Raw genomic sequence first — 17258 nt, 5'->3', positions numbered from 1 at the left:
GCTGAGAGATTTGCAGTTGGTTAGGGGTTTTCGTTAAAATCAGACCCATTACATAAATGAAAAATGAGATGAAACATGAGGAAAAATGAATGAAACAGAATAGTCTTAATTTATCTGCTATCAGATCACCACAGTGTAGCTTCCTCTCAAGCTGTACCAAACTAATGGAACATATTGAACCAGTGTATTTCACTAGAATAATAGAAATGTGCACATTCACTATTACTATTGTACTGTAATGCTCAGATTACTACAGTTCTGCCATTGCAGTCATATAACAAACCTATATCCTTGGTTCTCCCACTGAATAAAGGTTTTCCAGAAATGATCTCTGTCCTTCAGTCCAGGCTTCATTTAAAATATTTGGGCAAAACTGAGGGTCTATTTTTCAGAAGTTTAAATAATTAGGCTGTATATAAAGACTTCGCTTTTACTAAAATATTTTTCTTATGCAGGTTTTAATACCTATCTCTGCTAAAAGGAGGGAAGAGAAATTTGAAATCTGGAAATGTACATTACTCTCACTTCAAATGTTTAGTCAAAACTGCTTGGATCTAATACAATCAAGAATTCTGAAAGAGGCTGTTAAAGTGAAATACTTTATTAATTTGAGGATTACATTTACAAAACCAGCCAAATATCTAATGATAAAGATCTTTAGACAACCACCAAATGCAACTATGAAAAAAAAAAAGGGGGTGGGGTGGGGAGGAGATATAGCAACACCATCACCTAAATGTTTTTCCAAACTAAAAATATTTTAACTCCTGTTATTTTTGTTACAACATTTCATTCATAAAGGCTGTTTGATATACAAAGGAGGCAAAGCCTAGAGAACAGTGGGCCTTTAAAATTACTTACAATTTGAATCCTTCTGTCATCATCGTTAACAATATTGAGTAATCTTTCTGTAAGTAGAGATATAAGGGCTGCTGAAATCACAGGTAGAATGAGGATCTTTTGTAAAGTAACCAACAGATGCTTTCTGCATGAAAGAGTAAACAAAAACTGCTTGTTTATTCAAGAAAACTGAAAATGTAAGAATATTTCTACCCACTTTCAGTTGCTGTGATGAAATACCTTATAAAAGAAACTTCTCTATAGCTATATTAAGTGCTGAATATATTTTCTAACTTAGCAAAGTTTGTTTTTTTCCTAATTTTACCCGATTTCTCTTGATTAGAAAATGCTGAATTTTTCAATCAGGTGTCACTACTGTCCAATGAAAGGTCATACCAGCAGAAAAGAGTCAGACTGTCAATATTGTGGAATGTTTTTATAGAAATTATCTGGCTGGAAACTAAAAAAAAGAAGATTACAAGTTCAACTCACCTGCCAGTCTGGCACATCTACAGGGTGTTCCACTGAGCATTTGAAATCATTGTTATGTTTGTCCTATCATAACTGCCATTTTTCATAAAGTGCCTGTGATGGTATGAACTTCCAAAGTTATTCTCTCTTATTACTTCACATCAAAAGGCTGTTCAAATTATAGGAATGACTCAGCACATTCCAATTCATCTTCTCATCTAAAACATCTGTAACCTTTTAGGCCTTAGTAGACTGGGCTTAAAAAACATAGGAAAAATGCAGACTACTTACTGCAAGTCATCTGCTGAGAAGTAATCCATTGATCTCTTTTTGGTTTTTATATTCTATATTCCAAATGAACAGTCCTGTAACTTCATAGTCTCAAGATTATGAAAACAACAGTTTGTTCTCCCCAAGCAATGTTGTATCTGCATTAAAAACTCATTTTCCCATAAAAGTAAGCAAACAATATTTGGCACACTTTTGGGAACAATTCCATTACAGAGACTGTGCCTTTTATTTCTAGCCAGCATAGGAACTAGATTTTGTCTGTCTGATCAGGTTATTTTTCCAACAGAGACTCTATACGTGTCCACAGGCATGAGTGCCATAAGCCTAATAACACAGATCTTATATTTAAGTTTACCTTCCTCCCTCTTCTATGGTATCCATGCAGCCTATGATAAGAATCAGCTGCTGGCCTATAAATTCTTTTGTCATCAGGTTTTCAAAACAAGTAAAGTCTTCTCTTTGTTCTTCAGTAAGAACTGGCATATTTTGAAGGTAACTGTATCCAAATAGAAGATATAATTACATTCTGAATCGTTGGAAAGTGAAAAGGAAAAACAAGCAAACAAACAAAAAAAAACAGACACCACTTTCTTGCCCTGTATAAACAAGTGGTTATCTTACAAACCTTAAAAATCGATGTTTGTGTTCTTTTCATAGATTAATAGTTCCAGAAACTTATTTATCCCAAATAATGTAGTTTAAAAATATTGCACTTTGTTTAAAAAAGACATTTGTTTGAAAATGCAAAACGGTAAGAAAACGACAAGTTATGCTTGCACATATGATTTCAAGTTCTGGATCCCTGCATAAAGTCAGTGTCTTAGGACTAACTGTATACATGTACCTTTTTTAATATATACAGCTAGTATTTTTCTGCTTATGTAGGTACTATGTACTCTTCTTCATGCTCAGAAACATGATAGTGCCTACAAGAATAAGTACAAGAAAACCATCCAAGTGCGCAGTGAATTTTAAATGTTTTGTATGATCAAGTATGCCAGCACAGAACAATCTGTTGTCAGATACTCAGACACATAGCATGGGAAGTACAATCACTCGGTTCCATTTTGTTATTTTTCTAGAACCATTGCTCCTTTATCAAATTTTTATCCATCAATGAGAGCATTTACATTCTCCAGAAAACCTGGAGTTAAACATACTAGGTACAAGCTGTACTGGTACTGTACAAGCTATGAAAAAGATGATCCCTTCTACCACAGCTTTGCAGATATTTTTCAGCAACAGCTCATTAAATTTTGAAGAGATTTTTAAAATTTCTTCAAAATGAGGACAAAAACTTTGCATATAGCTGCTATTTCAGGACAGCTGAAATTACAAAGTAGGCAGCTGTTTCTGCTCACTTAACAGAGTGTCACCTGCACCAGATAACAGTAAAATATCTAAATGAAGCTCATAATCCTGCACCTTTTCTTTTGTATCAATGGCCTGCAGCTTCTTGCTTCTCCTAAACAATAGTCTCACAGTATGAAGAAAGACTTCAACGGTACAATTGCAAATCTTACCCCAAAAAAAACTGCTGGCACCATGAAGAGTTTAACAGTTGATACTACAAACAAGTACTAGTAAACCTAATTCATCTTAACTCAGCCTGTTGCTTTAGGGGAAGATAACTGAAAGTATTTTGAATAAGATTGGATGGAAAAAAATAAAACCTTCTTTTTTGTTTTTGAGAACAAATGTTTTATGGAATTTTAAATTAATTATGAATGAATAAATTTGCACATACCGGAATGGATCCACATTTCGAAATTAGGGAAGCACAGATGCTTCAGTTATTAAACTTTTATGAAACACGCTAGCACCTTCTACTTTGAAAAGTAGCAATGATTGCTAGAAGTACTACTGGCATATATACTACAGCCACTGAAGTGAGAAAAGAATATGCATATTTTAAATTAAAACATCTATCAAAACAATGCATTTTTTTAGCAGGTCTGATTTATAAATGTTTCAGGAAGCATCACTCTACATTTTGCAAATACAATACCTCGGTTAAGATTTCTCAGCAGTCTCCATGCTCAAAAAAATAAATTCTGTTCAGATTTTATGTTAAGACTAAAAAATCCCAGAGACAAAAAAAAAACAAACAAACAAAAAAATTATGAAAAGTTTGACTTAACAAAACATCCCCCCAGATTGTTCTGTAATTGGCTCATTTAGCAGCCTTTAAACATAAGGTTTTGGGAAGCACAAGTAGGAGATAAAAGTGAAGGAACTTTCAGTTTCAGAAACACTTCTCTTGAAGACAGCAGTCAAGTTTTACTTTATTTTCACAAATTGCAACAATGAAAAAGTATCAGTTTCTGCAAGCTCTAAAAACCTCTTCCTGCAAGCTCTTTGCAAACACATAGCAACTTATATAATAACAGGCAAAGGATAGCTGCCTGTTGGAGAGCAAGTATTTTGTTATCTTAAATGGCAAAGGATTAGATACTATTGACGTATCAGTCCATTATGCAAAAAGACATTCCAAAAATTGTTTTCATGTTATAAATTTTCATTTTACAGTTTTTCTTTAATAGAAGTAAATCCTTTCAAAAATCTTTTTTTTAAAGTGTAAAAAAACAAAAACAAAAACCCAACAAAAAACAAAAGAAAAAAAAAGAGAAATCACTGTTCAAGCACAACTTTGGCTTTGGAAAATGTGAATAGTTGCATAAAAGAAATATCCTCTACTTTAAAAAAAATAATCTATTTTAGTAGCAAGAGATTTATTTGCAAATGCAGTGTACCTTAATAAATAATCTGCATATATAGCTGGTTCTGGCAACATCTGTTCTAGTAAAACTTCACCTTCTTCACCTTTTGATTTTAAGTATTCACAAAGACATCTCCAATATACCACATTCTCAGCTGTTAAGTCTTCCAGTGGAATCAGTTTTCTAAACAAAAGTAAAAAAATAAAACACAGAGAGATAAATAAAATAGGATCAAAGACAACACATGCAGAGAAATAGATTATTCCTCAAGATTAAAATGACATCCTGTGAAAGGTATTCCCCATAGAAATACTTAAAGACTGACAAAAATAGCTTCCTCTGTCTTGAGCAAGGACATTGAGGTCCCCAAGCCTCTCACTACATTGCACTTCTCAGTATTGTAAATCAAGGCTGTTCATGCTACTTTGCAGAAAGATTCTGCTCAGCTCTTCAGACCTCTTAATGCAACCACTCAAGTAGCTTAACTCTCTGCAACACTGTTATCACTGTACAAGTCTGGAAAACTGAACTCTATTAATCTGCAGAAATGAAATAACTGCATTAAATTATTTTTCGGCTTATGGATTTTTAGCTCCATTATTAATACAAGATCTTCCCATATCTCCAGCAGCAATATTAATATTATAATTATAATAATTCCCATAATTCCAGTAGCAATCAAAGCTTGTCAAAAGCAAAAAGTTATAGAGCTGCTTCTCAGTATTTCTGTGTGCTCATCCTCTGTTTACCAGCCATAGGATCCCCACTCCTTTTTATAATCTTAGTCTGTTCTATGCCAAGCAAGGCATACAGTCTTTGTTTCAGGACCAGAATGGTAAGTTGTTCATTAATTCTACCTCTAACCAAAAAAGACAGACTATCACTGTCAGTGGTACTTTCACTCCCTTGAATCCCATTTTACTTGCAAGCCATCAATAACAATTTTGGTTTTCTTTCAGGTCCATCAGAAGAAAAAAAAAAAAAAAAGTCACTAACACATAGATGAAAATTGACCATTTGATGTGTTCCCATTAATCTGGCATGTCTTAATTTAAAAGTAAATTTAAGAAACATAAATACTTGGGTGTTTGAAGTCTGATTTCTCATACTGATAGTGCATCAATCAAGCTCTAGTCAGAAATATCATACAAGAACGAGTCTAATATTCTCCATAAATCAAATAACCTCATTACAAGCTGAATGATTTCACTCACTTCTCAGTGTCATTAGTCTAATAGATCTACTGCTAGTCTGTTAGCCTAGTCTTTCAGAATGGAACCCTCATTTTGTGCAGGATCAAAATCAGACTGACAAGTCTATAGCCAGATAAATTTTTCCTCTCGGCCTCTGAAGATTTTGGCACATTTTCAGAGGCTCTAAGAAATTACTGATGCTTTTTGAAGCAGTCAGGTCCACAGCAATTGCTTTGGAGTGTAAACATGTGTAGCATAAACTGATTTCAAAACATCTGGCGTAAGCTACCACTAGAATGCAAGACACTTTATGTGATAACATTACACATTATTCCCCCAAAATACAGAATGAGATTTTTTTATCATTCTTCAAATCAGTGACATTTGTCATGTAAGTTTATCACCTGAGATTAGACATTTACCACTGATAATAATCATTCCACTCTGGTTGCCTCAATTAACTCCAGTCATTTCTTCTCAACACCTTTTTGCCTTCTCAAGCAACTTCCTACAACTTCTAATTTTTTTCTTATCCCCTTCAGTTTTACAGACCTTAATATTCATCACATCATCTTTTTCATATCTTAGAAATTTACTTAGTCAAATTCTAGAAAACATTAACAGTGGCCAAGAAGCCTCTAGGATACCAACTTCTGGTAAGCTCCGTTAATACAAGTAAAATACGTCCAAAAGAAGTCTGAAATAGAAAGTCCAGTAATTCCATTCTGTTTGGTTCTCCAAACAGTTTGTGGATAACTGAACTAGCCCCACACGGTGCTGTCTCTAGCTCAACAGAAAAGATAGAGGGAAGCCAAAGAGGACTAGGAAATGTGTGAGAAAGATCAGAAGCATTAATGAGGAGGAACGGAAGAAAGGGTGTTTTTAGGTAACACAGGTTAAAAAGAGAAAATCACAGTTGTGGGGTAAACTGAAGCATTGCCTTTATTGTAAGCTGCACAGACTGCACAGGAGATAAAATAAATTAGACTAAGTTGTTACTCAAAAAGCTTGTTTAGTTGATTAATTTACTGCCTCCTCTTAAATTCTAATTGTGTGATTTTTGGAGTGTCCAGGAAACAAGAAGTCAGAGACATTTTTCACTTTTTCCCCTTGCTTATCTGGCACAGTCATTTTCAGCTGCTGGACAGATTAAAAAAAAAAACAAACACCACAAAAAAGCCCAAACAAGAATAGAAAAGCATATCCAAAACACTTAAGAACACAAACATCGAGGGGACATCATGGCTTACACTAGTCTTTTATCACACATAATAGTTACCCTGCTCCCCATTTAGATATAATCTTTAATATTCTTATACAAAACATTAAGCTTCTAGAAATGAAATCTGATCTGCATACCTGCTGTCAAGGTTTTTACAGTTATGAACAAAGTTAGCAAGTGGAGATAATGAAAACACAGCATTTAGTACTGGGGTGGCCACTTCTGGGCAGTTTTCCACATCCAGTCGATGAAGAAATTCCAAAACATCCCCCTCAGTCATTTGTAACCAGGCTTGAAGCAGCTTCTTCTCTATTACCTCCTTAACAGCATCTAATAATACAGGAATTTAAAATGTTAAATGACAAAACAATACCAAATTTCCAGCATACTTTTTCATAAATACTTTTTCTGTAGGAGGCTTTATAGAAAGAATTTATTATACTGTTGAACTTAACATCATCTTGAGAAGAAAGAAGAAAAAAAAACAAAAAACAAAAACCAAACCAACACCCCCCCCCCCCCCAAACAACAATTAAACAAGAACCACCTATAGGGCACTACTACATTTTTGAGGCAACATAGTTCCCTACCCCCAAAAGGAAAAAAAAAACAAAACCCAGAAACAAACCAAAACTAAAACAACCCAAACAAAAAAGACCCCTTGACAAAGAAAGATGGCACCTCAACCCAAAGTATCTACAGACCATGAACTCTTGCAGATGAAGGAAATATCTGAGGAAGCATGATTATATACATTTCAGGCACTTAGAACTGGCCACTTTCAGACGCAGGATACTACTGTAGAGACCTTTAGCCTGAACTGCTACACAGAATTCTTGTGTTAATTCAGTTATTCCACTGGATTCTGAAATTTACATAAAGAGCCCCTCTTCCCCATTGCCGCAATGAACAAATAGTTTAGATCAGCAGAGTACTAGTTAATCAAGGAAAAAAATATTTATGGGAACAACTAGAATACATACATCATAAATACATACACACAGATTTAACCACGGAAGTAGAAAGGCTGATAGTCTGAAGTAAAAGCATACTAACTAAGGAGTGATACATGTATGCTTTTAGGACTTCTTAGAAAACAATATCCAATGCAAGGGAAACAAAGTCCACACACCCACACTGACAACCTTCATCTTTCCCCTTACATGTAACTTATGGTAATAAAACCAGCACTTAAATATAGTCAGGAATTCAAAAAGATCTGTAGAAAGGCCTTGAAAGAGATAAATTAAGGTCCTAAGAATGAGAAACCTCTCCAAGAAATCGAGAAGCATAAACTACTAGAATGTAGTAGAATGAAAGAAAGCAAGAGTGGAAAATTGACAGCTTGAATGCACACTGAAAAGCGAAGTAAGCAGAATCTGGATTATGTCTTCTAGGTCTTGTTTAATTATAAACCCTTGTTCTGAAGCCAATACGGAAAAACAAAAATTTCAGCCTAGCAACCTTGAATGAGCAGATTCCTCCCCTGTTAGCTTGGGAGTTACTCAGATAAAGAATTTTGATAAACATGCTCAAGACTATAGAATTTGCAAAACAGATCAAAATGAGGGAATACTAGTGGACTTATATACAAATGCAGCCCATTTGGAACAAATTTTTACTTAACAAAGAGCATGTGGTATCAAAATCAGTGAGACTACATACTCTGGCAGATACTCTCCCTTGTGATTCTACGTGTCGAGAAAAAGAGCAAGTCCTCAGTAGCCAAAAAGAAAGGTAGATCAATCAAAACATATGCATAAATGACACACCTGTAAGAGCTGCAGTTACCAGTGAACACAGTACTTTTGTTCTCAAAGTGAATATCCACATAGGTCCTATTTCTCACAGTTCACAAGCATCCCATCACCAAGTAATGAAAATTCACAAGAGTAAAATTCAACAGGCCTTAGTACAGACTTTCCAAACAACGTATGTGGATAACACAGTAGCACTCAGTAAAACAGGCAGCTTTTATTGGGAAATTCATGTATATAATTGCTATTACTACAAATAAAAGCTATGCTCTATGAAGGAGACCAAAACTGTCTCACTTGGATGCATGTGACCTTTTGATTTTTGGCAACAACACACATTCTGAATGGCTTTTTATATAAAGTGATGCAGCACAGAAGACATCAAAAAGAATAAAGCTGCTGCATGATGAAATAAATGAAGGTCAGTCAAAAAGCCAGTAAGAAAACATTCAAGCTAGTCAAATGAAAAAATAACCAGCTTAGATTTCTCTCTGAAAGCACACAGGAAACATTTTCAAACAATTATCAAACTGATATTAATGTTCACATTTCAATTTTTTGATGCATGTATTAGTTACAAAAATACCTGTAATGAAACATGTTTCAAAATACACTGAATTAAATAACTACATGTTTCTACTACTGTGTTTAATTACACTGTTGCTTTTTAATTTTAATAGTATTTGGTCCTACTTTAAAGCTCAGTGGCTTTCAAGTTTTTTGAAAGTGAAATCCTTTTCTGGTTTATACACTACAAGGGGACTAGAAAACCAAAGCAGCAAGCAGAATATCCTGTGCTTAAACATTTCCTTGTACCTCATGACTCCCTCTGAGCTCTTCATTATTATTACCACAGCTTCTGTATAAATTATCCCCAAAACATCACACAGTATTCTCTCAAATATCTGTATCAAAATGTTGAAAAAGACGATCTCTTACCAGATCTGTCATTAAGTCCTTGTTGCAACAATTTTACTCTCTGTGCTATTGACAAAGCTCTCATGTGAACTTTTTCTGCCAAAACCTTAATAAAAAAAATAAATTGTTAAAATACATTTTACAAGTGATAACAACTGAATTCATTAACTATGTTTTATCTATGCATGGAAAGTCAATAAAAGACTGTAATATTTATACCATCAGCACTGCACAAATACATTAATGAGCAGATACTTGTGCATGGAAGACAACATAAAATAAAAATCAAGAATAAAGTTAACAACCAGCTCAGAAGCTGGACAGCACTAATTGAATGCGACACCTGGATATGAAAAGTATTATCTCTCTTTAAAACTCCAAGAGCAATGAATACCTGCAATGAAATGCCTGAAGTATGTACTTAAAGCCCAGTAACACAGAGGTTCAGTTAAAAAAAACAGAATTTAAGAAAGAGCAGAAGATGGTTCTGTGTGAAAAGACAGAATAATTTGTTTGAAGAGTTTGCCCAAGATGCCTCCACTAGAAATATATGTGGCAGCATACCTTCTTGACCTTACCTCTAGATGTAAAGATTGATGCTTCTCAAAATTGGAATACCAAAAATATGCAATTTTTTACACTAGTTTTGCTGTGACCCTAACTTTACTTAATTATTGATTTTGAAGTGACATACAAGAAAATTTGCTTCACAAACATCACAAAATGTACGTCTAGAAAACAGCAAAAGTATAAATTATGTATACGATCTGTTGTATGATCCTGAAGAGCCAAGTACTATTATAGCAGTAATTTCTATCAAGCAAGCTTTGTAGTCAGGTTCAGAGGTTTTAACTTGAAAACTTGAGAGGACAAAAACAAAAAAAAAGAAAAAAATCACTCCCCTCAAAATTGTGGTAAGTGAAAATAATTTAGCAGTTCTTAGTGTTTAACCAGTGAAAGATAATAAAAGATTTAAAGACTTTTCCTAAGTCAGCCTTTGAAATGAATGTCAAGTGATTCAATTTACCTCATATGCTAGCTTCCTGACAGCTTCCTTTATATCCATAGTGCGGCTTACAATTATGGGCAAAGTCCTTGCTGATGGAGCAATACAGGAGAGCACTGCACGCCTCACTTCTGAATTTGAATCATTTTCAAGCAATGTGCTGTAAACTGAAAGTAAATGTCATAATAATGTTTTCATTTGTTTGAAACATGATAGAAAAACCCTAAGAACCCCACAGCCGTTATTAAACCCCTCCCCTGCACAGCTCATACAAATTCAGGGAACAGTTTAGGGTCACAGTCGTAAGATTTATGACAACTACATGCTTGCGCAATGATATCAAGAGAAACTCAACTACAAAAATAATATTTGCAATCATAAGTAGGATTTACAGTTAATAACTCCAAAATTTGCTGCTCTAAATCCTGCTTATAAATGACAATTTTGTCATTAAGTGGGGAAAAAAAAAACAAAACACAAACCTTCCAAATGTCGACTCCTTAACACCTTTATTCACTGGCTATATATCCTTGTTACCTTTGAGATGGATTCTCAAATTTTCCTATAAATGGAAACCTGCAATCTCCATTAAGCCTACCAAAATTCAAACAGCAAATCTCTCACGTAATGCTCTTTGCTGTATTCTTGACTCTTCTTCAAAATTAAAAGCAACAACAAAAAATTAATCAGAGAATACTTGAATTCACCTTCTTGTTTTGTGAGATTATGATTAACTATGAAATTTACATGCTCCTATACAAGCAACTTACAAGCAAACACTTAGAAAATATAATTTCAAAGAAGGTACCTGAACAACAATAAACAACTAACTCTTTGCAAAAGACAGTAGGTAAAGTTCAGTTAGGCACAATTTACATAATAGCTATGCTGGTACAAACCTACATCTAATTGAGGCAATGGAAGTAGAAGCTAAGTTAAGAATCACACCATATACAAAGAAACCTAAAAAGGCATAAAATCAGCATCAGGAACCCTGGGTTCCAAAGGTGCTGATCTCTTAAAATGAGTCATGAATAAGATGAGACTGGGTGGGAGTGGGGGACATGCAAAAATCATAGTTCAGCAATGTCAGTAACCAGCTTGCCTCTCCTGGGGCAGAAAGGCATAATGTGAGACAAAATTATTTTTTTCCATTATCATCTCTACCCCTCCAAGTGTTTTTGTGCAAATTCAATCATTTAATACTACAAAAGAGTGCTTAGAGGGTAAGAACTGGGCAAGCATGTGTCATATCTCCACGCCAATTCACAACACGTCATTACTCTCATCATCCTTAAGCTATATTCAGTTCACGGAATAGACTGAACACAATATCATTTGTCTGTCATTTAATCCCCAGTGGATCTGTCCTTCAAGAAGTTCTGTCTTTTCCCCTTGAACAAACATGACTCTTGCATCTACAACCTCCTCTAGCAGAGAGCTCCACAGCTTATGAATTATTAGAAGAACACCCTCTAACATTTTTTTTACTCAATGCTTAAAAAAAAAAAGTTCAAAAATGTTTCAAACTAATGAAAAAAAAAAAAATCAACAAATCTGTTTAAAAAGAGGAAAATAAACAATACTACTTACTATTAACAACAGGACAGTTTTCATCCTTAGGATCTTGAAGTCTTGACAGGGCCAAAACAGCTTGAATTCTCACATTTGAAAATTTATCTTTAAGTCTAACCAGCATAGCTTCATTAATTTTATCAAATAAGTCATCATCAATTTGGGCATTCTCTGGCATGTTTCCCAAAATCTTATTAACAAGCTGACATGTTCGAAACCGAACTGCATGACTGTTCGCATTGTGAGACTTGGGGGAAAAAAAAAAAAGTATTCTTGTAATCACAATTTTCTCATTTCTAACTTAAGGCTATTGACATGCACATGTAAATAGCTGACATTGTATACAGTACATAAAACATGCACCTCTATTTCAAAAGCTTTTCCCATTTAAGTTCATTTTTAATAAGATTAAAAAGTCACAGAACTGGAAAACAGCTATGGCCCATCACCTATATCAGGGGCACTTTACATAATTAGAAACACCTTCACAAAGGAAGAAACGTATATCAGCTAATACAGACTACATTAGCTAACTTACACTGTGTCCATAAAATCTTAGAAGGACAAAAAAAAAAAAAAATAGCAACAATGACTACTGATTTTGGCCTGATAAATAATTTAAGAAAATTTAATTATACTTGTGTTTTCATGTTATTTGAACTGTTGATCTTTCTATATAAGACTTGCAATAAGCAGAAACAAATAATACAATATACTTGTATGAAAGATCGTGCAATATTTTTTTACTTAAAGAAACAGTGTTAATTCCTTTCCAAAACAGTTCCACAAATTCACACTTGTAAGTGCCCCTATAGTAGAGCCTATAATGACACAACTAACAGACACATAAAAGAACAATTCATATTTTCTCACAGGCCTAACTTTTCAAATCCAGTTGTTGCAAGGTGTGTGTGTGTGTGTGTGTGTTTGGGGGTGTGATGTTACTTGTAAAGCACTAGCTTTGCCTTACTTTCACTTTTAAGTCATAGTGTGCAGGTATAGCACCAGCAAGTTTTCCTCACCACATGAGTTTTCTATTTGTTGTGTTAAATATTTAATAATGTGTTACTGTACCTCAAGCAGAAAGTTAAACACATAGTTCAGAAGCAAATTATCCTCTTCTCCTGCCTCACTACCATCCTCTTTCTCCATTTGACAAAATGAAGTAACAAATCTAGCCACAAAATCGATCACTTGTTCTACCGCAGGTTCCCGTCTGTAGATTATCATAGCATACTTAAGGAAGTGAATGAATTTTTCATGAAAATCTTCCTTATCACTCAACTGAAAAAAAAAAAAGCAAAAACTAAGCCACAGCAAAAGATAACTACCCAGTTCATCTTTCAAAAACAGTACCACAGAAAAACATTTAAATGTTTAAAGCCCTTAGAGCACATCCACTGTTGAGCACTCTTAGCTGAATATTTAGCTTTAATTCTACAGCAAGCATATGTCCTGTCCGCTGGGCTACATTCTAGAATGTACATTTACTTGCTGACAGGTTTCAGACCGGCAATCAACACCCTCATCCATTATTAACCTGTGCCACCCCTACTTCTAGCGTATCCAGCCACCTTCCAGCAACATCATTAATACCTGCCGTGAGCTGTTCTTACACCATACTCGCAGCAGGTAACTGTACAACAGTTTAGCTTGTGGCTCGTTAAGGTTTTGTTTTTCTGGTTTTTCCTTTTAAGTCGCAGGGGTGTAACAGTTGTTTTAGGCGAACCAGGGCCGAAGAGGCCCCCTGCCCCCTGAGGCAAAGGCAGGGCCGCTGCTGAGCGCCATCGCTCTGCCCTCAGAGCAGCGGGACCCCGGCCCGAGAGCAAGCGTACCTGGTCATAGGTACTCCTCAAAGAAAGAACAAGCTTCGCGCGGTTCTGGTGAGGCTTCTGGGCTAGCTGAAAGGCTTCTTTGATCTGCAGCTGCTTTTTTGCTCTCATGGCTGTAGAGAAGGGGGACGGTCACGGAACGACTCCCCGGCTCCGCGATCCCTTAGCACGGAGCCGCCCTGGGGAGGTGGAAAGCTGCTGCTCCCGCACGGCGGAGAGGCCGTTCCTAACGGCTAACTAAGGCTCCCGCTCAACTGCCAGGCCAGGCGAGGCCGCCCCTCTCTTCCCTCTCCAGCCGCAGGGCTGCCACCGGAGCCCGTCCCGCGCCACCAGCAGCGCGCGCACACCAGCAACGGCCGCAGTACCCGCGCCACCACCTTCAAACCGGCCGCGAGAACTGCTCCTGCTCTCGCGAGAGGATCAGCGGGAGGGGACGGGACGGGACGGGGGGAGAAGCGCGTGTTCATGTCTGAGCGCTGGAGGTGGGGTAGGGCCTGCGTGATGACAAGCGGCAGTTAGTCGGGGAGCGCGCGGGAAGTGTCGTGCCGCCATGTTCCCGGGGGAGGCGGAGGGAGTGGAAGGGGGTGCGGAGGTGCTGCTCTGAGGTGATTTCGCCTGCGCCTCTTGGGGTGCGCTCCCAGCCTTAACGGCGGCTGTTTTAAAGCAGGCTCGGTGTCAGCCACGCTGCCGCTGTGGAGAAGCATCTGGTAATAGGATTTTCAGAACGTACGTGAATGCAAAATAGCTGAATAGGGCTCGTAAACTATCGTGCTGCCATTAGCCACCCTCCCCAGGTCCTCTCCGGACGGGATCTTCTGGAAAAATAAACGTAGTTATATTTTGTAAACGGGAACCTTACACTCAAGTAATTGGGGTAGTGAACGAAGGAAGCTCAGCCTGTGTCTAAAAGTACCAAAGGACCTTTGGAGAACGGTCATCCAGCGAGACAAAAAATGCTCAGCTACCCTATCTAGAGCGAGGTGTGTTTGCCTATTTTAAAGTTCACTTTTGCTTGTTTTAAAGATTTAGGAAACAACAGGGGTTAAGTTCACTACCTAACCAGTTAAGTAACTGGTTACTTAGTTCCCTGGGTGAACTACCTAAACTGAATCCGACTTGCAGGCTGCTGCTTATTGAAACATTGTGGTTTGTATCAGCTACGAGGGAAAGGATAGCTATTATGGATAACCGACTTTTGGGAATGCGTATTTGTGTTCCTTCCAGACTGAATCTTTTACTAGTGGAAATTTTCGCCAAGTTTTCAAGCATTTGTTGTGAACCTAATGTTTTGTCAGAAATCCTTAAACTTCAGAATAGTAATAAATTCTGTATCTCATTAAAATCAGGAAAGATAAGCAAACTCAAACTGCAGAGATACGGGTTACAAAAGACAGTGTGAGTCAGGGCCTGATATTTAATGAGAAGCAAGGAAGAAGATGATTAGCTGAGGGAAAACATCCTGAGCATATGTTAACTACAGGGTTGTATATTAATTAGAGGGCTACAGACAGCGTTCAAAACTGTGGACAGAAGTAGATAACTGGACACTAGGAGCTCCAGGTATTTCACGTCTGTTTAGGCTCTAAAAAAAAAAAGGTGTCTGATTACCTCAAGTGATGACAGTTATTTATAAGGACAGATGACATACTATCAAACGACAGTACGTCAGATAGGCGGGACGCGTCCTGAAGAAGTGCCATTTTTGGCTAAGAGGAAAACATAATTAAAAAATCTAACAAGTAAAAGAGAAAAGCGCTAGGGGTCAGTCTTGTTCCAGATCTGGATTTCCCCAGGGTTTTCTTTAAGAAGCAGATTTTATGAAGGAAATAGTAGAATGATTTTCCCTTATGGTTGTGTCAAGGATTATGGGGTATACGAGCTGTTTGAAGAATGGAGGGTAGCAGCAGGATGAAAAAGCATTCTATTTTATAGATAAAAAGAAATTTTAAAATTATACATGTGGCAGAGTTGTTTTTTTCATGACATATTGTACTACCATGCATTTGTGTATGTTTAAAACATACCTGCTTTTTAAATGTGAGTCTTTTGCATTAATTTTTAAAACATACGGGTCCGGCCCAATACCCATCTGCTTTTAGAGTGGGAAATGGATTCTACATTCACAAGTGCAACGTTAACATAGAATCTTATATGTTAACATTTTTCTAAAAGATTTTATTTCATGTTGGAGAAATAGGCACTCTACAAAAGCATAATCAGCAGCAAATCCTTGGTGAGTTGAGGTTTTTGTAAGGTTTTATTTTCTCAGAAAAAAAAAAGATATTTTTACTGGGCAATTAACTCCATGAATCTTTTTCCACCATAGGAGTCTGTTTGTGGAGAGGAGGAGAGCCAGTAAAACTTTGTGATCATTGTGATTTTAAAACACCAGGACTTTTGTTTTAAGTGAAACCAATAATGCAAATTTAATTATGTTTGATTCACATATGTTTATCAGGCCAGTTGTGCCTACCTGCATCCCAGATCCACTGATGCGGGTTTTCCTTGGTGAATACCTTGCAGTCCCTTACGATGGATTTTAACCGGGATGTGAAATCTGTTTAAATATTTCTGCTAGGCTTTGTACTTCTTGGTAGAAATAGAAGTTGAGCTCCTGTTATGCCATATTGAAATCTTAACCCAGTTAGGCATACTGGCTTTAAGAGTAAATACTGTACAAGGGTCCAGATTCCCAGTATCAGAATTGGTATTTCACATGTAGGTATATCACATGCTGAAGCAGGATCACAAATACTGGCCATTCAGGCTTTGCTCCACATGGAGTATACCTGTGATAGCAGATACTTGTTAAACTGATAGAGGCGTTTGCTGTTGTAGTTTTTACAAGTTTCAGGACCTTGACTGCACTAATAAGCCTTAATGGCCTCTGACCAGACTCAGCTGGGGCTTCCAGCCATGCCTCTTGCCCAGAAGCCCTATTTCAGCTCAGCCTTGGGTCTTCAGTCCTTTTCTGAGCTAACTTGACTCAGTAAGGGGTACCTGCTTCCTGAGGGATGTATTCAGCGATCGACTGGGAGGGCAAGGACCTCACCTGCAGTACAGGCTTGGAGGTTGTGATAGTGGGTTTCACAGTCCTATCTGAAAAAGGAAGGAATGATTAAACTCAGAACCTTGGATGGTGCTTCAGGCTCCAGAGCAAACTATACTCCAATAATTTAAGTGTGTTTTGTTGTCCTTTGAAATACTGACTTTATCTGCTATGCTATACTCTACTTCTGGTTGTCTCTACTTCTCACCCACTGTTCCAGATCCTTTCTCTTTCCTTTGTCAGTCCTGTGTGTGAACAAGCACACAGTGCCATAGGGTAAGCCAAACTTGCTGCATAACAGTTACTTTGTGGTAATTTTAGATGAAGGTCACTGGATAAAAAAACCCAGGTAAATAAGGGAAGTTGTTTTTATGCTATTTAGTT

At 36.8% G+C, this 17258-nt stretch overlaps 1 protein-coding gene across 2 annotated transcripts in view; it reads right to left on the bottom strand.

Annotated features, from left to right (window-relative positions):
• Window positions 1-14241, bottom strand: part of NCAPG (non-SMC condensin I complex subunit G) — a 28235-nt gene extending 13994 nt beyond the window's left edge. The window contains exons 1-9 of one of the 2 annotated variants that reach the window (XM_061469919.1): window positions 13829-14241; window positions 13068-13277; window positions 12012-12240; window positions 10440-10585; window positions 9434-9518; window positions 6875-7067; window positions 4356-4505; window positions 1958-2098; window positions 862-985 (exon numbers count right to left, since the gene is read on the bottom strand). In XM_061469919.1, the coding sequence (XP_061325903.1) occupies window positions 862-985; window positions 1958-2098; window positions 4356-4505; window positions 6875-7067; window positions 9434-9518; window positions 10440-10585; window positions 12012-12240; window positions 13068-13277; window positions 13829-13936 (1386 nt within the window). In that variant the 5' untranslated portion in view covers window positions 13937-14241. The remainder of the gene's footprint in view (window positions 1-861; window positions 986-1957; window positions 2099-4355; window positions 4506-6874; window positions 7068-9433; window positions 9519-10439; window positions 10586-12011; window positions 12241-13067; window positions 13278-13828) is intronic. The other variant, XM_061469929.1, reaches the window with a different exon arrangement.
• Between the last annotated feature and the right edge of the window lie 3017 nt (window positions 14242-17258).

Source organism: Pezoporus flaviventris, unplaced genomic scaffold (genome assembly GCF_033815535.1).
Source record: "Pezoporus flaviventris isolate CSIRO_AGI_PZ_B2104156 unplaced genomic scaffold, CSIRO_AGI_Pfla_v1 ptg000002l, whole genome shotgun sequence".
Lineage (NCBI taxonomy): Eukaryota > Metazoa > Chordata > Aves > Psittaciformes > Psittacidae > Pezoporus > Pezoporus flaviventris.
This window is presented reverse-complemented; position numbering and strand designations above follow the sequence as displayed.